At 41.6% G+C, this 23889-nt stretch overlaps 1 protein-coding gene across 3 annotated transcripts in view; it reads left to right on the top strand.

Annotated features, from left to right (window-relative positions):
• The window catches only part of TENM1 (teneurin transmembrane protein 1), a 375340-nt gene that overhangs the window by 173598 nt on the left and 177853 nt on the right, over window positions 1–23889 (top strand). For all 3 annotated transcript variants that reach the window (XM_060270164.1, XM_060270166.1, XM_060270165.1), the window contains exons 4-6: window positions 2144–2384; window positions 15944–16036; window positions 22218–22456. In XM_060270164.1, the coding sequence (XP_060126147.1) occupies window positions 2144–2384; window positions 15944–16036; window positions 22218–22456 (573 nt within the window). The remainder of the gene's footprint in view (window positions 1–2143; window positions 2385–15943; window positions 16037–22217; window positions 22457–23889) is intronic.

Raw genomic sequence — 23889 nt, forward strand, 5'->3', positions numbered from 1 at the left:
GCATCTCAAGAGCATGATTTAAGGAGGTACGTATCAAACCGTGGTTTGAACCATACTGTCCCTGTGCCAATTGAGACTAGAAAGGACTGTATTTGGGGGACAATCCTGCTTCCCTCTAGCTCAAGGGTAGGGAATCTTTTCCGCCCGAGGACCACATTCCTTCTGAGCAACTTCCTGGGGCTATGCACTAACTATTCTTGCCTTGCCCAATTTCATTTAGCTTTTGGTCTCACAAAATATAAATGGAAAAGAGCTGATAAATTGAGGAAAGCCACACTTGGAAGCAAGTGGGGGATCCATGAAGCATTCTAGGAGTCTTATATAAATCAGTTTGTTAACTCCCACCTTGACTTTCAGACTTGTATATTAAAGAATCTTTTTTATTATCTTGGCTGTGAGTCCTGGAAGACCTCAAAGACCTTTCCCCACCTGGCCTGGGAGTGGGGACAATGACTGACTCCACCTACAGAAGCTGAGGTTGTTGAAGAGGCCAGAGACCCATATTGGGTGTCTCTTATTGCAGACCCAGGTCATTGAGCCTGAGCTTCCATAGCTGCTGCCCGCCATGAACCGTCACTGGCAGGATTGGCAGCAACAGCAGCTGATATGTTCTGCACTTGTGAATATTTTAGTCTTTTGCTAATTATGCTGTTTTAAATCTGCATTTTATATTTGACTTCCTTTAGTAATGTCCTTTTGAAATGTTATATAGATTTTGTAGTTGACCTCCTTTGTAATGTTTTGTTTTGAAATCTTTAAGATAAGGTTTAAGTTTTCTGTTAGTTGCTTTGAATGTATATTTTAAGTTTGACTTTCTTCTGTAATGCTTTGTTCTTGCTTGCTTTGATGTTTTAAGGTAGGTTGTAAACCACTTTGAGATTTTTCTCCTTAAAAATATAAAGCGGTGTAGAAATGAAGTGAATAATGATAAAAAATAAAAATAGCACTTCTACTTTTGAGGTAGCTGTGGATGCTTCAAGTTAAACTAATTACTGAGCTTTACTAATATTAAATATATGTATTACTATTAACGGCTTATTTAACATAAATCCATTCACAGCAGTTTAGCACAAGAAACTCTTACCTTGTTACTCACTTCCTTTTCAGCAAATATCCTTCTCAATCCCTTTCTCTTAGCCATTGATTCTTTTGCAGGCATGTTTGCTAGACACCACAGTTGGACTGACACAATTTCAGAACTGTTTATGACCTTATTCCATGGAACAGATTACTAGTTACTGAAAGAGTTTATAATTCAGGGGTCAGCAAACTTTTTCAAGCAAGGGGCTGGTCTACTGTCCCTCAGAACTTGTGGAGGCCAGACTATATTTTTGGGGGGGGAATGAACAAATTCCTATGCCCCACAAATAACTCAGATATGCATTTTAAATAAAAACACACATTCTACTCATGCAAAAACACCAGGCAGGCCCCACAAATAACCCAGATATGCATTTTAAATAAAAACACACATTCTACTCATGTAAAAACACCAGGCGGGCCCCACAAATAACCCAGAGATGCATTTTTAATAAAAGGACACATTCTACTGTACTCATGTAAAAAAATGCTGATTCCCGGACTGTCCGCGGGCCGGATTTAGAAGGCGATTGGGCTGGATCTGGCCCTCGGGCTTTAGTTTGCCTACTCATGGTTTGTATTATATGAATATGATAGATGATTTGGATGGCATCTCCTGTTTTGAATGAAAGATGTTTGTTTCTAAAACATTACAGTTCCTTTCATCGTTATGTTCTGAAATGAAATCACATGGCATCTGAGCTGTAACACACTCTCTCAGCCTATGATTCTTTTGTCTTTATTTTTTTTTTTAAAAAAAAACACTCCCCAAAACCAAATAAAAAGCCTAGGAGAAATTGCGTAAGTCACTTCACTAACTTTTATATTGACTGCATTTCATACAAATTCAAATCAGTGGATGTTCTGCATTTTGTATGCATGCATTTCATGAACTCATAAGTTAGAATTACATTTCCAAGACAGATTGATCGCAACATTCTCTCTGACAAATGCTGTAATCTTATTAGGCATGAAAACTATTTACTCTTCTGTTGTTGCTCAATATAATAACCGGCTCTCTTGTTTCTCTCCCCACCACCCCTTGATGTCTCTCCACATTTAGAAATGCCAGGAAGCCCACGAAACCAGTTCACATTCAGACCACTGCCACCACCACCACCACCGCCCCACACATGTACCTGCAGCAGGAAGCCACTTTCAACAGCTGACTCTTTCCAGGGAAGATCAATGACGACCCGCAGCCAACCTAGCCCAGCTGCTCCGCCCCCTCCAACCAGTACACAGGACGCAGTGCATCTCCATAACAGTTGGGTCCTGAATAGTAATATACCACTAGAAACCAGGTAGGTACAAACTTAAAATGCACGTATCTATAACCTAAAATAAAGTGTATGTGAAACTATTTATTTATTCATTTAACAGGATTTAATCAGAAAAGAACTCTAAGCAGTTTTCAGAAAAGAATATCAAATATTTGTTACAAATGCTAAAAATAAATCAAACATTATTGAATAAAAGTAGTGGAACAGGATGCAAATATACTAAAGAAATAAAGCAAAGAAAAAGTAGCTTAGTACAGTAATTGGGGATCAGGTATTAAATGTAGGTTTTCTTATATACTGACTTTTTGTCATCTAGTCATCAGCCAATTTGTGTTTAATGGGAAATGCATCATGAATGAAGCCACATAAGTTTCAGGCTCTTGCACCCCCTCCTGCTTTTGCATGCCAGAGGAAAAGCTTCAAAGCTTCCAGTGTCACCTTTTAACAAACCATAGTTTCCTATGATGCCCAAGCTCTGGGAACTGAGTTAGGTTGCTACTGAGAAGAATCCAGGATCAAACCATGGTTTTAGATCCTAGCTTGATATCAAACCACAGTTTAAACCAACCACAGTTACTTGAGTTAAGATGTCACAGGGATGCTTAAAAACAGTGTTTAATCTCATCTTCTGGCAATGACAAAGAGAAGAGGGAAGGAAAATTCATGCACTGGAAAAATCATTCTTTCCCATAACACCTTTTCTTCCAGGAGATTAAGGCAGCATACAGAGTTGTATCTCTGTCTCTGCCCCCACCTGTTTGTCTTCACCAACACAACCTTGTGGGGTAACTGGTCCTGGGCCAGCCAATGAACTATGAACACTACAGAGAAAAGTGGTATATTGGTAGATACCAGTTATTTGACCATAACAGTTACCCTAAATGACCTATCTTATCATTCCATAGAACAGCAGTGCAGACTCTGCTTAAACAGCACTGTAGCCTGGGGCTACTTTATATATGGCATTTCTTCTTCACCACTGTAGAGAAAACTGCCTTCTTTCTCAGTTTATTTCCAGCAAATGATCTGATGGCAGAAGAGGAAACACCAGTGCATTCCCCCCCCCCACTTTCCTCAAAGTTACATGAAAGGGAACAAAATTCTTTTACAATCAAACCAGACGCATTTTGATGGCAGATGTATCACTGTGCTAAATCTTTCTTGTATAATAATACTGAAATCTATCTAATAGGTTTAAGCCGATTCTTTTATGTTATTTTATTTGGAACATTTGTAATCTCAAAGTAGATTTAGAGGCATTAATTCATCTCCCCCTATAATAACCAGAGATAATTCAGAATGCACATGTTGAGTGCTTATATCATTCAAAATCTCATTCTAATTCTTAAAACCACAGCGGTTTGTAACAGCTTTCAGGACTGGACAATTCTTCCTACAAATGGTTATATTTATTTCTATTTCCTATATTTCTACCTCATGCTTCAGTTCTATGGATTCTAACAAGAAAATCAAACCATTGTCGCAGTCATCATTATCAAGAGCCCTATCTGTACTTGATATGTAAATATATACTGTACAGTAGCTGTATCTTGCAAGGAGCTCATGCATAGTTCTCCCCCTTTGCATTTTGTCCCTCAGCCTAACCTACCTAAGAGAGCTTTTTCCTGGAAAGTCTAGCCACTTTCTTAATTTCCCACCATGCCCGATACATTTTTTGTTTTTGTGGCTTGGGAGGGAGGGGAAGTAGTTGGAAAGCTGATAGTGTGCAGCTTGAAAAATGGGTGGGGGGGATTAGATGCCTAAATACATGTATATTTTTATTACGCACTTACAGGAAATGTCAGCGACAGCGTGCACTCAAATGACATAAAGGCATAATATCTTCTTTTGAATTCAACCTTTTGAAATTGGGTGTGCATTATGTTGGAGGTGCATTATATTAAGGCAAATGCAGTAAATATTGTATTGATTATGTTCTGTGTTGCTAAGGTTGTATTGGCAATTTAGTTTTGCTAACCTTTCAGACTAGTTCTGCAGCAGTGCAGAAAAGCTGAAATAAATAAATAAATAGGGCCTCAACAAAGTTGTTCCCCGATAAAAATAGTTTGGGGTTTTTTTGTGTTCCTTTCTTGGATGAGTGCTACACTTACCATTTACCCACCTCTGCCTCCACATAAATGAGAGAACTCTCCAAAGATCAGGTTCATGTGTTTTTCTGTACATCAGTCAGAAAGGTTGCAAAGACAGTAAAATTTAGTTTAGTTCCAAAGTGTTGAAAGTTCAGAAATTATTGGTATAGGAACTCAAGCGTGACTTGTGAGAACCATGTACCGTAGTCTGAGCTTGGAGCAACCAGCTCAGAACTTCTCACATGCTGAACTTCTCAGATAGACTGAAGGTAACAAAGGCTTGATCACCTAGTCCCTCCCAAGGTGAACTACCGTGTTTCTCATATTATAAGACACGTCTTATATTTATTTTTTCCTCCAAAAAACACACTATGGCTTATTTTCAAGGGATGTCTTATTTTTTTCCTCTTCCTCCTGCCGTGGCCAGCATTGCTGCTGTGCCTATCACTATGTCTTATTTTCGGGGTATGGCTTATATTCCTTGAATGCTTAAAAATCCTGCTATGGCTTATTTTATGGGTATGTCTTAAAATATGAGAAACAGGGTAGGCCTGGTAGGACAGTTTACTCTGTGACCTTAACTCCTTCATGCATTAATTTGACTTAAGCATGTCACTTATGTGAGGCTGGTTATTCCACATCAATAACAATATAAACTAAAACATTATAAATACTGTTACAAATATTCTTTAAAAGCATTTTTATATATAAAAAATCTCCCAAATAATGATTTCAGGGTTGCTAAGAAAAGTACCTTTCAGCCATCAAAATGTCTGGGTAAACATGAATGTTTTTAAATTATCCTGAAAATCAATATTGAGGAAGATAGATGTATCTCCGCAGGAAGGATTTTTCTCAAATGGGGAACCATTACTGAAAAGGCTCTGCCACAAGCCAGTGCCAGCCGGGCAGTACCCAATGGCAGCAGCAGAGGTGCACCATCTAGAAACCCTCTGAAAAAGCTTTATCAGCTAGCAATTTGATTCTGCAGACAATACAAAATACTCTGGTAGAGGGAGCTGAGCACATCATCCTGCCGATTGTATACACTGACAATATCAGAATAGGTTCAGGGTCCAGAATTGTATCTCACAGTCCGCAGTTTGCTTGAATGCCTTGTGTGCTGCCTCGCCCAACCTAGCTCAGTATGTTAAGTTTAGTGCCTGTAAGTCTGGGAGTGTCTCTAAGCTTGTGGTGCAACTGAGCAGGCCCGTCCTAGCCATAGAGGCTAGTGCCATGGAGAACCATGGCGCCGGCCGCTGGAAGGGCGCCAAGTGAGCGCAGGGTTCCGGCGATCTGGCCAAGACTGCGCTTCATTAGCTGAGAGGCTGCGCCGCGTCTCTCTTCTTCTCCGAGAACTCCGCGCTGTGCCTCCTCGTTTCCCCAGCGCTGGGTTCCGCTCAGTGGAGCTTCGCCACCAGCGCGCGCACAGCGCCCAAGCAGCTCTGGCTGCTCCCGCGGTGCGCACACTGGTGGCGAAGCTCGACTGAGCGGAACCCAGAGCTGGGGAAATTAGAAGGAGGCATAGCGCGGAGTCCTCGGAGGTGGCCTCCCGCTGCTGCCGCGGTCCGCTTGGCACTCCCGGGCCCTTGGAGAGGCTCTGGAGGGGGGCACTGGAGGGACCTAGCGCCAGGGTGCTGGATGGGCTTCAGACGGCCCTGCAACTGAGAGCAGAAACAATATATAAGGAAGGGGAAGGAACCTGTAGGCCCCAAAGAAAGAGTTGGGGCTTCTCCTGTGATATTCTTCTAAACTGAGAAGGAACCAATAATGAATCACCACTGTAAGAACTTAGCGGAACTAGGGGTGAATTGCTGAGGAAGAAGGTGCTCAAGGGCAGAGGAGAACTGTAGTTGCCGGAGAGTTTTTGGAGTTCCTTGCTGGCTAGGACAAGCAGAGAAGCCAAAGTCTGACTCTGTACAGGGATGTTTTTAGTCAGGAACAGGCAGAGTAAAAGTGGCTATCCTGCTTTATTTGTGTGCCCCATCTGTTAATAGATGCAGAAAAATAACTGAATAATCGTGGGGGGGGGGACAGAGGAAAGCTACAGAGTTATTTCAGTTACACATAATTTTGCTCAGACCCCAGCTGCACTATACATTTAAAGCAGTACCATACCACTCTTCCAGCCAAAATGGGTTTAGGATTGTAACCTCTAGTTTAAAGTAGGGTAAATTCCTAGTTTACATGTAAAATCCAACAGCATCCTATTATTAAAAACTAGTGCTTTCAGAGTGGTGAAAGAGAGACAGCAATTTGTGGGAAAAGATAGCAGAGCTAGGATAACATTAAAAAGGTTAAGAGGCCCCTTTTAGAGGCAATTTCTTATTTTCACCTTAGATAAATTTATTATGTCTCCCTCTCCATTATGATAAAGCACTCACACACATTGCCAACCCATGGCTTGTTCCCTTTTCTCTCACTAAAAATAATTATGATTCTCAGCTTTTATGAATACTTTGCTCTAATTGTTCAGGACTGATGATTTACAGGGTCATATACTGTCATTATCCTTGACAGCCATAGCTTTATGTGCTTATTGTTTTTATAGGATCCTTAAAACATCAACGACTCAACAGAGCATGCTTTCCTGTTCTCTGCATTTCAAGTTTGTTTTAAGTCGCTTAAATGCACACTCTGGTTATCTTTGTTTTGCTTTGTTTATTGAATACAGAGTATTTCTGTAGCTCAACCAGGACTGAAAAGCAAAAGCAGGTTATATAACATGTTATAGAATAATGTACTTTCAAGTCATAATCCAGAAAGTCGCAGGAGTAGAAAAGTTTGTTTAAGAAACAGCATTCCCACTTACGCATCCGCAGAAATAGGGGACATGCGCCGCTGAAAAAGAAGATAAATGAGAACACAATTGTCATTAAAAATGTCACATGCTAATTTATAAGTATATATTCAAATTTAGAAATAATTACTAAAATGTAAATTTCAAAAAGTCAATCCAATTAATTTCATTTCCAAATCACCTCAAATAAAAAAAAATTAATTAATTTTCACCACAAATCCATATCACTGTAAATCAGTTCTTTTTCAATTAACCTATACCCAAATAGTTTGTTAAAATATTTGAGGCTATAATCCTATGTGAATTTCCTTGGGAATAAGCCATAGGTGCATTACAGCAGTTGATTCAGAAGTCAGTTCAATTTAATTCCTAGGTAAATGAGGTTAGGATTGCAGCCTTAATTGGTACTTAATTACTGATGTAGCATGGGAAACATCACCTGGTGAAATTCTTCCATTTATGCAACTAAGGCTGCAATCCTAAACTTTTTTTTTTACAAGGGCACAATTCCTAGTGAAGATGGCAAGAGTTACTTCTGACTACAAAATTAGACCAAAAAAGTTTGAGTAGCCAAATAAATGGAGTGGAATGGGGCAGGCAGTTTAAACCTGTTCACAACTCAATAGGAGATGCCTCTGAGTAAACAGACAGCAGGTCAGGCCTATGGTGGTCAGATGAAAAGGGAACAGGGCTTCTACACCTTTAAGAGTTTTGTAGAACTGGAATTTCGACATGTGGTTTGTCCACACAGAAAACTAGTATCCCAGGAGAAAGAGTGCTCTCTTCTACCTGACATGTGCTTTGTGCAGGGTAGGCTTTGATTTTTGTTTGTGCTGGGATTTGGGGAAGGGAGATATTCTACTTTGTCCACACCCCAGTGACAACTTTGTTTATTTTTTTATTACTAACAGACAGAGATCTCCAATGCAAGCCTTCTAATATTGCTGCCTCTCAAAATAAACATTTCTTTCTCTCAAAGATATCTTTGCTACCTCACCTGTCTCACAACAGACGCTTGGCAGCAATTTTCAAGTCTACAAGTTTATTGTCTGCTACATTGTATTTGTGTCACGATTAAGGCTGCAGTCTTAAATGCACTTAGCAAGGAGTAAGCCAGGAATCCCCAAACTGCGGCCCTCCAGATGTTTTGGCCTACAACTCCCATGATCCCTAGCTAACAGGACCAGTGGTCGGGGAAGATGGGAATTGTAGTCCAAAACATCTGGAGGGCCGAAGTTTGGGGATGCCTGGAGTAAGCCCTTTGAACAGAATGGGCCTTTTTTCTGAGTAGATATACATAGAATTGTTCTAAATGAGCAAGACTTAATGAACAGAAACTATTCAACCAATTATCTGTTGGATCAGATTCCCACCCAGCTCAGCTCAACCTGGGAGTCATCCAGGTTCACAGAAAGTAATGTTCTGCTTTTAAAACAAGGAGACTTTGAACTAAGGGTGTGGAAACCTTTTGAGCCACATTACCTCTTGGGGAATCTTCCGGGAGGACATGCTAATGGTGGGCAGGGCCAGAGGCAAGAGAATATGGTTGAAACAATTAATGCCGCTCTAAACTTAACGTAGTAGGTTACATTCCAGGCTACATGAAAGGCAGACATTTCTGTACACTTTTACACAAGCAAGAGGCACATTCCATTTCAAGGACACATTCCAGATAGGCATGTGGTGCAGAGCAAGGCCTGTGAGAAGCATGACCAGGAAATCAGTTGCAGCCTAGGGAGAGGCCTCCTCTATATTTAAAACTCTTCATGACTATGCCCCTGGGGAGGAGTGCCTCAAGCTACTGTCTAGATGTTGGCTAACAGTTCAACACTATCAGTTCCAGGTGGCCAGTTGTATCACCTTGCTTCCACGCCATTTCAGATGAGCTGCCACAGGCAAAGTCGGAGAAGGAAGTCGTCTCCACATGGAGCGAAATACTTCCATTGTTTTCTGTTAATCTAACACAACTAAAAAAAAACTTAAATAGTAAGGGACTATCATAAGTAAAAGACTGAGTACTGAGGTCTCCGAGATAATAGCTAGATAAGCTGGGCCCATCCTAGCTAGGTTGGGTCCCCCTTCCCACTTTGCAGGTTCCTCTAAATAACAAGGCTTTCTCCATTGAGAATTATAAAAAGCCCCATGTCTTTATGGAAATCCATCTGGCATAGTAGGCCAAGGGGATTCTGGATTACATCTGTCAGCTATAGTCCTTGTTATTCCTTCGTCTGCTGTTTTTGTTACTGGAATGCCTTTCACACAGGTCTTCATGTGATTAGGAATCATGCAATAAAATGAACTAAAACTGGTTGTAAATACAAACAACATCAACAACAACAACAACAACTCAATGTATATATATATATTTTTACAAATTAACACCCAAAGCTGAGACCTTTAAAAACCCATCCCGTTAGAAACACTTTTCAGAACAAAATGGCTTCATTTGTTTCTGAAAGTATGAATTGTTGTTGCCTGCTGTATCTCAACATGGATGATGTTCCACAAAACAGAGACAGCCACACAGAAAGTTGTGCTCCAAATTGCTGTAGAGTGGATTTCTCATATTTTTGCCATGGTTCTGTTATCCTTACCAATGGGGGGGGGGCGGTTCTGATTACTTTTTTCACATGCACAGAGTATACTTCCTTCTTTCTTAATTAACCTGCTGTACCTATAATTAGAGCAGTTAAACTATGGATTTTCCTCAGGCTTTATTGGTGAAGTGGGGATGCTAACTGGCATTAATGATTGTGACTACAGAACAGGGGAGGGGGGCATTTAATTAATATGAAGTACAGAGGTGTAATCTTGTGTGTATTCAGCCACCACCACAATGTAGACACCATCTCATTGTTTCTGTGTGAGTGGAATCATGTGATTTAAGTGTCTTGGATTTGTTTGGCATTCTTCCAGTATTTATTGAATAGGGGGGGGGAGTAGGTTTTCTGTCTGTGTGGTTTCCATTTGTGTGTTGATTTTGTGTTTGTGATTTTGGTTCCGTGCTTAATCATAGGGATGCAGCATGATGGTGTTGTGGTCTGCTCCCAAACAGGCCACTTTTTGTGGATGTGCAGCTCCTTTTATTGTTTTTTGTCTTGAGCTGTACCTTTTTGGACTGTTGATTTTTTAAAAAAAATGTTTTCTTATTTCATTAGGCTGCTCTTCAGCAAAGCTATTAGGGTGACGTCCAACATGAATCAATATAATTATATAAAATTATGTACAATCACACTTAGGCAAACAGCAGAGCAGAATAGCAGCATTCAAATCCAACATACGATAAAACTTTATCAATGTAACTTTAGAGTTTTGTAGTCTTGGTGCCCCAGAATTGTCTTCGATAATGCACTCAAGATCATTCAAGTTAATATGAGTGAACCTGGTGCCTCCAGGTGGTGTGGACTACAACTACCATCATTCCTGACATTTGTCTTTGCTTGATGGAGCTTCTGAAAGTTGTAATTCAAAAAACACCTGAAGCGTGTTTAGTTTGTTGAAGTATTATAGGTACCCCAATTGGTGATGGGGAACTTATAGTCTTCCTGATATTGTTGGACTCTAGCTCCTGGGCCAGTGGCCATGCTGACTGATGGGAGCTGGAGTCCAATAGAATTTGGAGGGCCACAGGCTCCCCACCTGTGGAATGGAGTGGAGGGGAAAATCTTACTCTCTGTGGAAAATGGGGCAACCTACACAACTGTGTAAGTAAGAAGACTTGAAAAGATTTCCTGAACCAGAAGATTCGAAGACACTTATCAGACCAACATGACACTTGGTTAATGAGTCGTTTCTCCAGTGTTCTTTTTTTATCATCTTTATTACAGTGAAACAACAAAATAATAATAATAATGTAATGCTGTTTCATTTTTCAAATCCTTTTGGCTTGATATCTGTTTTTCTGGCATGCCTCTTGTACATGCCATTTTCTGTCTAATTAAATAATGATTCTAACCTCACTTGTGGCGCATCACATTTTGAACAGGCACATTGAGGAATAGAAACGCAGTTTGACAGCCCCTCTACTGGTTTTTCACTGCCAAATGGTGGTGGGAGATATATATATGTCTTGACTATAAAACAGGATGAAGTAAAAGTTACCGTATATGTATTTGTCAGCCACTTTACAGAAATTTATTTCTTCAGTTATTTATCACATACACAGGCAGGCCCCATTTACGTGGGGGTTATGATTCGAGGAGCCATGTATACAGTGGGACCTCGACTTACGAGCTATTCGACATCCGATGTTTTCAAGTTACAAGCGGAAAAAGTAGCTGTGCACTCACAATTTTTTTGACATCTGAACGGAAAACCCGTTCACGGCTAGATGCGGTTTCCTCGACTTATTCCAATGCGTTCAGGGGCGTAGCCAGGATCAAAACTAGGGGGGGGGGCAAGCCATGGTCGTTCAGGGGCGGGGCCAAGGCACGGAAGGGGAGGGGCCACAAAGTGGGCGGGGCTAAAGGGCCAGCGGGCCTGATGGCATTGTGGTGGTGGCAGCAGCGGCCACCTTGTGCTTCTGGGGGTGGTAGCGTTGGCGGCTACCCTGCTTGGCTGGAGAGGACGGGAGGGTCGGGCAGGCGAGAGGGGGTGGCAGGGCGGACGAGGGTGGGGCAAGGCATGGCCGCAGCCACGACGGTTCCGAGGCGTTGCTGCATATCAGCATAATATTTCAACCATGGTTCAAGCCCCACCTTAGGAAAAAAATCCTGCATTGCAGGGGGTTGGACTAGATGACCCTTGTGGTCCCTTCCGACTACAATTCTACGATTCCATTGATATATTACCATACCATATGCTTTCTTGAATTGTCCTGCTCCTAGGCATAGCAGCCAACTCCTAGAGGCCTAGGTGCCTCTCCCCCCCCCAATTACTGGTAAATACTGTATTTGAAAGAGTCATCCCCCCATGTTGATGGGCTTTCTATGTGGGACTTATCTGCCCCCCCCAGTATGTTATTAAGGATGGAAGAGGGAGGGAAGGAAGGAAGAAATAGAGAGAGGGATAACTCATATTTGTGGGTGCCTCTGGGTGACGCTGTGATGCTGGAACTCTGCATGTACAGGAGCCTTGTAAGCAGCTTTCTCTCTGCTTGATTTACAGCAGGCACGTCCAACAGGTAGATTGTGATCTACCAGTAGATCACTGGATGTCTGTGGTAGATCACTGGTAGGTCACTGGCACCCCTAAAAAAAGCTCACCCAAAATTTTCCTCCTCCCTCAAAAAAGTTGAACTATGACCTGAAGCCCTAAACAAAAATGGGCCTCCCTCCCTCCTAAAAGAAGCTCAACAAGTTTGACCTAAACCCCAAAAAACAGGGCTTCCCTTCCTTTAAAAAAAAACTCAACAGCTTTGACCTGAACCCCCCAAAAGGGGGTAGATCACCCCCAGTTTTAAACTCTGAGTAGATCAGAGTCTCTTGGGAGGTGGCCACCCCTGATTTACAGTATACAGATGCAGGAGGAGGGGCAGACTGGAACACCAATGCTTTTTATAAACATCACTGTGTCTGTCAAAGCTACAGCCCCCCCCTTTCTTATTCACTTCTTTTTAGCCTTGCAGAGCCACCTTAGTCAAATTGAATCCTCTGAGTCTGTACCCTCATTAAATCGCCGATAGAACTCTTAATGCTCCTGAATGCTCATTAACAACTCCCACTTAAGAACAATAGGGTGAAATGGTCAGCTATCGAATCTTGCCTGGGGATATATGCTCCATTGTCTTAACTGCTTAACTACTGGTAGCCACTTTGCTTTATTTATTTGATGCGTTTTTGTTACTGCTGTGTCCCCCCCCCCCCCAGCAAGGGGAGACTTAGCTGCTCTTGCTAAAGCAAAGCCCTTTCCACTTCAGTTTTTGGAGGGGAAAAGTGCTGGTTATGGTCTGTAAAATAGGGACCCAGGTGGCGCTGTGGTTAAAACTACAGAGCCTACAGAGCCTAGGGCTTGCTGATCAGAAGGTCGGCGGTTCGAATCCCTGTGACGGTGTGAGCTCCCGTTGCTTGGTCCCAGCTCCTGCCAACCTAGCAGTTCGAAAGCACGTCAAAATGCAAGTAGATAAATAGGAACCGCTACAGCGGGAAGGTAAACGGCGTTTCCATGTGCTGCTCTGGTTTGCCAGAAGTGGCTTTGTCATGCTGGCCACATGACCTGGAAGCTATACACCGGCTCCCTCGGCCAATAATGCGAGATGAGCGCGCAACCCCAGAGTCGGTCACGACTGGACCTAATGGTCAGGGGTCCCTTTACCCTTTACCTTTATGGTCTGTAAAATACATTTATTTTTTTGCTTCTAGGGGGGGGCAGTTGCCCCCTCCTGCCCCCTGCCTACGCCCATGAATGCGTTTCTATGGGAAACCGCTTTTCCTATGGGAAATTCGACTTGCGAAGTTTTCGACCTACAAGTGTGCATTCAGAACGGATTAAATTCATAAGTCGAGGTCCCACTGTATAACTGAAACCCATTGAAAAAACGTGCAAACACCCTGCTCCACTCCGCCCCCATTCTGCCCCCGTTCCACCCTTTTAGTGATGTTTCAGTGATGTTCTTATGATGTTTCCAGGTCACTTCCGGGTTTTGCTCATTGTGTGTATACACACTGAGCTTCATGGAAGAGTGGGTATTTGAACCCTTGTCTCTAAGAACATAGTCTGACACTCTAAACGCTACACCACACTGCATCTTTGTCGTTGTTTTAATGCTGCCAGCCAATACTATGTAAGAGTCCATTTGTAACTTTGTGTGTTTCTTATGCATCCATAATCCACTTTTCCTTTCTTTTTTGAGTGGGAGGTTATTAAAAGTGTCCTGACATTTTTTAGATGCATTGGGTGATTTTAGATGTGTTTCCGGCCTTGTTGTAATCCAGCACAAAGGCATGTCTAGAAGCAAAGTCATTAACTTCCAAGTAAACAGGGCTGTTATCAGGCTTAAAGGGAATAAAAATGGAAGCACCATATCACTGTGCTATTAAACCACAGGCTTGTCGCCATATGTGTAGATTTCAGAATTTCTGTTTAGTCAGAAAGGCACATTCATGAGAACCAATGGGACCAGATTAGTTCTATGTTTTAGGCTGCAGTTAGAAATTAATCAGTTGCATGAGATTTTGTTGGCAGATATCTGTGGGAAGGGCTTTAGCTCAGTGGTAGAGCCTCTGCTTTGAATGCAGAAGACCCCAGGTTTAATCCATGAAATCTCTAGGTTGGGTGGGAATATCCCTTGTCTGAAAGTCCTGGAAAGTTGCTGCTGGTCCATGTGGACAATACTGAACCAGACAGACCAATATTTTGATGTGGTACTTGTTCCACAATGATGATGATAATAATAATAATTAATAATAATAATAATAATAATAATAATTTATACCCCACCCATCTGGCTGAGTTTCCCCAGCCACACTGGGCAGCTTCCAACAGAACATTAAAATGTGATAATCTATTAAACATTAAAAGCTTCCCTAAACAGGGCAGATGTCTTCTAAGTCTGGTAGTTGTTTTTCTCTTTGACATCTGATGGGAGGGTGTTCCACAGGGTGGGTGCCACTACCGAGAAGGCCCTCTGCCTGGTTCCCTGCAACTTGGCTTCTTGCAACGAGGGAACCGCCAGAAGGCCCTCGGCACTGGACCTCAGTGTCTGGGCAGAACGATGGGGGTGGAGACACTCCTTCAGGTATACTAACGGAGATTTTATGCCAATTATGTTTTGTTAAAAGGTTTGTATGTGTGACAATATGTTATTTCTCTTTTCTGGATTCTGTTGTCATCTTTGCCTGGCATGGGTGGGCTCCAAGGGCTTGTCTATACTTCCACTTGTCCTGTGCCTAGAAAGCATGGGTCCGAGCCATTCTTTTGCTGGACCCATGCTTTCTAGGTACAGGTCCAAGCGGTTTTCCCCTTGCCCCACTCCTTCCCAGGGAAACCCCCCTCTTGCCATTTGCTCTGACTGAGTGCTAGAGTGGTTTTCCCTGGGGGAAAGCAGCAGGACAAGAGGAAGTGTTTCATTTCCCATGGCTGGTCTAGCAGAAGAACTTACAACACCAATATATTTAAGAAATTTTGAGAATAGCTTACATTTTCTTTACAATAGAATACCTGCACTATAATAAACCAGGAGCTCTCTAATAGGTTATTTCCAGTAATTGGGAGATGCAGTTTCATAGTCATCTTAGAGTTCCTTAAAAAGAATACATATGAAATAATACATATTTAATTTCTTAATTGCACATTGACAATCTATATTTTAACAGATTTCCATCAAAATTAATTCTAGATCAACATGCTTTCTCAAGTCATTTTAGTACTATTATTTTTTGTGTTTGAACTACCATTCAGCAATGAATCAACATAATTATTGCAAGCTATTTATTGTGATAGCCTTAATAACAGATTTGAGTTCATCATTTTGTTGCCTTTTTTGTACTCTAATGATCTCTCTGAGCTGTGCATCGCAGAAAGTAATCTGTGTTGTGCATGTCAAGCCATTTATGTTAATGTTCAACAATCCAATAGGTTTTCTGTTTAAAAGGAAAATAGGGAATTAAACAGTTTTGCCATTTTCTATCCAGAAACTGTTAAAGCATTTTTTATTAAAAAAAGAATAATGTGAATGGGAAAAAAAGACCAACAAGAATTTATTATATCCTTTTTCCTTATTCCACATTGTGGTCCTGATCCTGATCCCACAGAAGTCAGTGGGGGATTTGCTGGCCCTCGGCTGTGGAATTGCCTTCCACCAGAAATCAGGAGGACCATGTCTCTTCCCTCGTGCCAAGTGAAATGTAAGACCCTCTTTTTGCAAAAGCCTTCCCTCTACAGCATTTTTGCTACTTTATACATAAAGGGCCTAGGACTTCTGCCCACAAGATAAAGGAAAGAGCATTCAAATCAGAAGGGAAAGATGTACAGTTTGATAGCAACATGTTTGGGGATAAGGTTCACCACATGGTCTCACTGACTACTTTGTGTGATTTTGTAAACAACTTTCAACTATTGTAGGGGAGGGGAAAGAAGTTTGCTTTGCATTTTAAAATGAAACTACATAATTTGCACTTCTTGAAACAACATGCAAACAAAGCTTAATTATCCTTCAAAATACATATATTAGTAAAGATTAACCTACAAAAATGCATTATATTAGAAACAGTTGTTTGTAAAAAATATCCTTAATTATCCTTCAAAATTTGCACTTCATCAAATTTTGTGAAGCAGTTCTCCAACGACAAAAGATATACAGAAATGCATATAATAGGCAAAAGGGTCTGGAAAAATGCATATACAGTATTAGTAAAGATTAACTTACAAAAATGCATTATATTAGAAACAATTGCTTGTAAAAAGACGCACTCAAATGCTGATGAATTTCCATGAGGACTTTAATAATAATCTGAAACTGATATGGAAATGCAACAAATTGAAGTGAACACTGGAAAAATGACAAACTGAAGTTGACACTCCCATCCATTCCTGAATAGTAGGGATGGAAATTTTAGGTAAATGAGCCACAATGCTTAAGAATTTTCTTTGTGTGTGGAGTCCCTGTAACCTAGGCCTAGAAATAAATTCAGACATGACTCATATTTTTGGTTTGGTTTTTGGCAGAATTTAGGCCACAACTTTATTGATTACAAATCAAGTGAGTGGTTGCATAGGCTCTGGTTCCAAAGCTACCTAAAGTAGCGCTGACTCAGGACGTACCTTGAGTCAGCAGCCAGGTTCACAACTGGGACGGGGTATCTGACGACCACCAGGTCCTGATTCTCCCATGTGTGCCCAGAACTATGGTGAGGGCACACCCCACTTGGGGGAATACCAACCAGTAGTCCAATGGATTCCTTTAGGAGGAATACCCAGGGATAGAGTGGTAAGGGCTCATTCCTCCCTTATCAGCATGAACCAGAGCCTATCCGCCAGCCTTACAAGTTGTGATGAATTGCTATGCGGCAGGTGAAACCCAAGTGGCAACAGCCAATCAGCCAAGTGGGGGAAATTCCTGCCATGCCCCTGTCCCAAAGACAGGTGACACATGATGGCAGAGCAAGGTCAAGTGCAAGCCCTAAAAATAGGGAGTGGTGGGTGGGTGTTCCGATGCACGAAGCCGGAGAAGGACACTCTCCACGGCTCGGACAGGGGTTATATAGGTGGTCCATCTGCCTCCTTTGACTGACATGCCCTTAGTCCAATTGCACCCCGCAAATGGATCACCAATAGCGTGTTGTGGCTGCTCCAATTGTCCGCACCCCAACATCTAGTCCTGGTTGTTGGGCCCACCGCAACGCGTGCCCTCTCTTGCAGGGAGGACCCGATTTATCCAACCCTGAAGCCAACATAAATCTTTCCATCAACATCTATGTATGCCTTAGATATTTATTTTTACAAAGGGAAAAACCAATAGGACTGTGTTAAGAACCCCAAATTATATTCAAGATTATTCTAGGCTAGAATTCTGGATTGTATGTGCCCAGTACACATAGACCAATTTTGGAAGTCTAAGGGCTCTGAAAAACCAGCAAGGAGGTCTAGATCTAGATGTGCAATCTGGGAATATTGAACAATAATGCAACTTACAAATACATGTTTCTCATTTACTGTTACAGAGGCCCTAAGCTATATGATGGTTCTTTCCCCTATTCCACTGAGTAATAAGGGAATAAGGGAAGCTCCAATGTAAGATGTGATGATATGATGAATTACAGCCACTGTCTTAGTGCCACATTCTAAAAAAACATGACTCAGGAACTTGTGCCCCCCTGATGTTGTTGGATTCCCAACTTCCATAAGCCCCAGTGCTTAGCATGAACATGTGAGCTCCCATGGTTTGGCTTGGCATGTTGGACAGTGGAATGGACTCCCTTGAGAAGTGATGGACTCTTTTGGAAGTTTTAAAGGAGAGGTTGGATGGTCATCTGTCATGGATGCTTTAGCTGAGATTCCTGCAAGGGGCTGGCCTAGAGGCCCACAGATTAGCTACCATGTTCAAGAGCAACAGAAAACAAATTTGCTGCAATGTCAGGTTTTTTCCTGCCCCAGCTATATCTTTAGCTTCTCCTGGCCCTATGGCCCAATTGATAAAAGTATGGATAAATGAATCTTTTGCAATATTAACACCATTCACCCCCCCCCCAAAAAATCTAAACACCTGCAGTTTAGTATGAACTCATGGTCTCCAACCAAACACCGATGCACCTAGATCACTGGTCACCAGTGTGGCACCTAAGGGTGCAATGGTACCCTTGAGGCCATTGTCTCATGCCCATGAAACCTTTGAACCTCCCACCACCACCTCATTTGGCAATGAGGTAGGTAAATACACCCCCCCAAAAAAAATTGAGCTGAAGAAGGAACCTGCAAAAGTGTCTCTCTTCCCCACTTCTTCTTTCAGCTTTCTATGGCTTTCAAGGTTTATTCTTCTGAAGTGCCTAGAGCAGGTGATACTCACAAGATTCACTTAAGACTCCAAATGCTCATGGGCCTAGAAAGGTTGCTGACCTCCAACAAATGCATCACACACTGCCCCCTTTTTAGTATTTCCTTTATTAATAAAGGCACATCATCACCACATGTCAAATTTGGCACCACATGAAAGAAAGATAAATATATGCAGAATCAAGTGTAAGATCAACCCTTCTTACTTGGAAAGTGCATTGTACTTTGTCAACATTAACTCATTTGGGCTGTCAAGTCAGCCTAAAATCAGTCCGTTCACTGCCTTGTTTTTAGCCAATTACTGAGTTATTAAAATTAGTTATTTTATTAGTTACCGGTAGTTATTTAAATGTGTAATGAGTGGTCCAAATCAGGAGATACACCCAAATATGCCTGGAAGCTTTGGGTACCATTGCATATTCAAATGTTTTGGTTACAGTTTTTCATTTTAATCTGCTGCTCATCAAATAGTAATATAATTTGGTTAATGCTCTTAGCCCCAGGAGATAGCAATATAAAGTCTCTTATGATTATATACATGTGTATAGTGATTTTTTTTTTTTTACGTTTTTGGTTGCCGAAGCAGCTGAATAAACAGGCTAAATCCAGAAAGCAAATGCTTTGGCAAACTTCACTAAATCATAAACAGATAAGCTGAAGAAAACTTTAACAGCAAGACTGTTGTAAATAACAGTTTATGGACAGACTCCTTCTGGCTAAGCAACAGAACAGAACAGATCAGGTCAGATGCTTCTAGCAGAATATAATTATTACTGTTAAGCATACTGAACATGCTAGTCTCTTCAGATATAAGAAACCCAGGGCTAGAGTTATTAAGTAGCCTTGTGCCAAGCCAAGTCAGTCTAGCCCAGTATAAACTAGGGGGGGGGACCCTTGGCCCTCCAGATGTTTTTGAACTGCAGTTCCCATCTGCCACAGCAAGCATGGCCAATTACCAGGGATTATGGGGAGTTGTGGTTCAGCAGCATCCTGAGAGCCAGAGATTTCTCACACCTCGTCTACACTGACTGGTAATGGCTCTCTTGGATTTCAGACGGGAGTCTCACATAGCTTTACCTGGAGGTGCCAAAGATTGAACCTGGGACCTTTTGGATGCAAAGCAGATCCTCCATCACGGTTCTTACTATTGCTCCTTTAAAATTCTAAGGAAAAATTATGCTCTAGGTTGCGCTTTTGGGTGTGATCCCCTGCCATTGCTATTCCCATTATCCCAAGGACACGCCAATAAACATAAATAATATACAGCTATTGCATAGGGCTAAAAAATACTAACATTAATTTGTTATATTATTTGTATATAAAATGTGTGTGTGTGTTTATGTGCACACACACATATTTTTAATTTTATACACTTTTTTTCTCCCACTGCTCTTGACTTTTAAGTGCAGCATGACACAATTAGATTGCATATGTGAAGCTTTTCCTAGCAGAGAAATAAAGTGCTGGGAGAAGCTTCAAGTATTTCCTTCCTTGGCATGAATCCATAAATTCTATCAATGCTTTTGAGAGACCCTTTTTGTGCTCTCCAACAACCCTCCACATCTCATGTACAGAGGTCTTGGGACAGAGTCTAACTTGAGGTCACATTAAGGCTCAGCTTCTGTTTTACTTGGAACCACTGAAGCTTCTTGCTGCTTCCAAGCATCTCTGAAGCTCAGCACAAATTTGAAGATGAGGTCTCACTCTTGGAGGGGAGCAGATTTCAATTGTGATGCTGCCCTGAGACTTCCTACTGCTTCTTAATACCTTTAGTGCACAGCACAAGGTCAGAGAAAAGGTCCCATCTCTTGACTTGTTCTGGGACAACAATTCACCAGATTCTCCAAAGACACATTTGCCATTGCCAGTCTGGTTTACTGCATTTGTGGATTCCTCAGTCAAAGGCAGGATTGTTGGGGAGTGGGGGGGGGGGGTGGCAGCACTAATAGTATACATGTTTTATAAACAAACACTGATTGCATCAGGTTATTCTGGCATGCTCCAAAATCTAGGCAAATGAGTAGTGGCAAATGGCTGTCAGTAGCAGCATGGATAATGGGTGGTGGAGCCACAGGGGCACCCTCTGAGGCACCCACATCACAGCAGGGGGTGGCAAGGTTGTGTGCAAATATAGGTGCCGGATATGTGGTAGCACCCCTGTTGATGCAGCCATATGGCCCCAGCCTTGCCGCTATCCTGTCCAAGTAAGCAGCAGTGACACCAGTGTTGGGAACATTGCTCTGTGGCTCTGCTTCACCTCATGTGGATTTGCCTCCACATTTCTAGAATTACCCACAGCAGAGTTTTACCTGGGCCAAGGAAGAATGAATTGTTTCAATCAGTGCATTTCCACATGGTTAGACATTCAAGATTCCATTATCCTGTTATCTGTATCTGTGTATGTGTGCATGTGTAGGATGTGTACCGGTATGTGCATGTAATATGTCAGAAAAACAGATGCATACACACATATATAGCGATCATTGTGTAACTCCTTACAATATATTGTGAAATACATGCGTCTAAAATTAAATTAGTTTAACATATGTGAGGCGGACTCTATGTTTCATTCTAAGAGGGCTTTAAGACATTGCAAACAAGTGACCTGGCAGCCAACTGTGGAAGATGCCAAGCTAGCAGCTGGCAACACTTTGGTGAAAAGTCCAAACCCACTCTGAGAATGTGTTTGTTTACTATCCAAAGGATTAGGATCAGGCTGTAACTGTGTTGAATAGAGCTTTGCAGGAAAACACAACAAAATTTCATATGCAATTGGAACACTTAATGTTTTGCCCCTTTTCATACTTGGGAAGTCTGGGGGCATCTGCTTCATAAATGCTACTTGCCCTCAAATCTATTTTTTGTGAAAATTCATTCTCATGTTTTAAAACACATCATTGAGGAAATATTAGCATGGGCAGAATAAACAACACTCTTTAGATTCTTATCATCAAAGGTCTTTGTGACATTTTGTCCCTTCTGTTTGTGTATATCTAGGAATCTTATGAACTCTGATACTGCCTTTTCAAAATTCCTACAATGATGAATCCTGCACAGCTTGAGATCATGCATGTGCTGTGTTGTGATCAAATAGACATATTAGAGTCCGGAAAAGAAACACTAACATTGCATGGATTCCAGCTTATGATTATTGAAAACTGCATGCTGAGGCCAAAAGGAGCATTTTATACTGCTATCCTAAACGTATTTACCTAGGAACACAATAGGACTTACTTCTGAATCTGCATGGGTTTGTGTTGTTTATAATGGCACCTACTCTAGGGCAGTCTTCTTCAATCTGGTGTCCTCATATATTGTAGGACTACAATACCCATCATCCCTGCCCATTGGTCATGCTAACTGGAGCTGATGGGAGTTGTAGTTCAACAACATGTAGAAGGCACCAAGCTGGTGAAAGCTGCTCTAGTGCACATGTATTTCATGTAGGAAAAAGGTATTTAAACCTCAGGGTATGTTCTTTCTTGTGCAGACACTAATTTTGCTTTTACAACACGCTTCTCTGTCTTCTTTCCCTAGGCATTTCCTATTTAAGCATGGATCTGGCTCGTCAGCTATCTTCAGTGCCGCCAGTCAGAATTACCCTTTAACTTCCAATACTGTTTATTCGCCGCCTCCCAGGCCACTTCCTAGAAGTACTTTTTCTAGACCAGCTTTCTCTTTTAACAAACCTTACAGATGCTGCAACTGGAAGTGTACTGCCTTGAGTGCAACAGCTATTACAGTCACACTGGCTTTGCTGCTTGCCTATGTCATTGGTAAGCTTTGTGTTTCGTTTTGGTGTTCTTATATTTTTTTCACTTAATCTGCTTTGTGAGTATTATGCAGGGCAATTAACAGCACAATCCTATCTGTATTTAGTCCCATTGAGTTCAGTGAGGTTTACTCACAATTAAGTTTGTGTAAGATTACAGCTAGGGATGTAAGGCTGGATCATTTTCCATTCTGCCCAGTATTTGTCATGTGCAGCATTGTTTTATTCCACAGCAGTTCATCTTCTCCCAAAACTTTGCCATTACTTTCACTTTCCACAGCTGAGAATTTATGCCCATGGTCCAAACTAGCAGTTACTAGACTAGACCCACAGAATAAAAATGGCAGATATGGGACACGAGGAGGAATGGGAGTGGGGAGTTAAAGGAAGCAAAAAATAAAATAAAACAAGAAATTGGGACCAAATCAGGTGTTTTCATGGTGGTTATAGATGGAGGAATTTATACATGAGATCTCACAATTCCAACCTGATAGAGCTTTGCCCACACGGGGCATCCTCACCCATCAAGCATCTGCTTACGTCGAAGCTTCTCGTCCATTATTGGATAGGTATTGTTTCTTCCAATAAAACTAATTATATGCAAAATTATACATAAAAATTGCATATAAAGGAATCAAGCTCAATGCAATGAAGTATTTCTGCAGACAAGTGGCAGCACCTTGCAGCCAGACTGGAGAGGTAATTTATGGTAATTTAGGCTATATGCAATTTTCGCCTTATACTCTGGCTTTGGACCCTAACCTCCACGTAAGATGCAATTCAACTGTGCATTGTGAACAATATTTTCCAATTTTCCCTGGCCGCAGGGAAGGTAGCATTGTGAAGGGTGGATGGGACTGGGGAAAACAATAAAGCAGTATCAGGGTTTTCCATAAATAAATGCATTGTGAATATGATCTTTGGACTTAGGAAATTTGACAATCTGAAGTATGCAGTGTGGGAAACATAGAAAAACAGCAAGTGCAGAATCATTCATCATTGAAGATACAGTCTATGTCTGCTTTAGCCAAACCCTTTCCCTGGTTTTCATTGCTGCGGTTCTCTGGTTTCCTCCAAATTCACCAATTTTCCCTAGTTAAGGGAACCATTCTTCTGTTGCTTTAGCTGATATTAAGTTCTATCAACTGGATATTTATTTGACAACAAGAGTCAGTCTGTGTTCCTCCTTTTTTTAAGTTACATTTGTGCATAAGGAACTGGCTGCAGGAATGGTCCTAACTTTGGTTGCCACTTAGCTTTAGTCCAAATTCAGGTTCCAGAGCTTAAAATGGTGATGGAGGGATACACTGAAGATTTGCCTGCATAGTAACTGCAGGTGGGGCTTCCTCTTCAGGAGAGATATGGCAAGGCTTCCAATTGAAGGGACACTTCTAAATGCATTCAATCAAACAACCTTAAAACCTTCAAATTTTCATG

Source organism: Zootoca vivipara, chromosome Z (assembly GCF_963506605.1).
Source record: "Zootoca vivipara chromosome Z, rZooViv1.1, whole genome shotgun sequence".
NCBI lineage: Eukaryota > Metazoa > Chordata > Lepidosauria > Squamata > Lacertidae > Zootoca > Zootoca vivipara.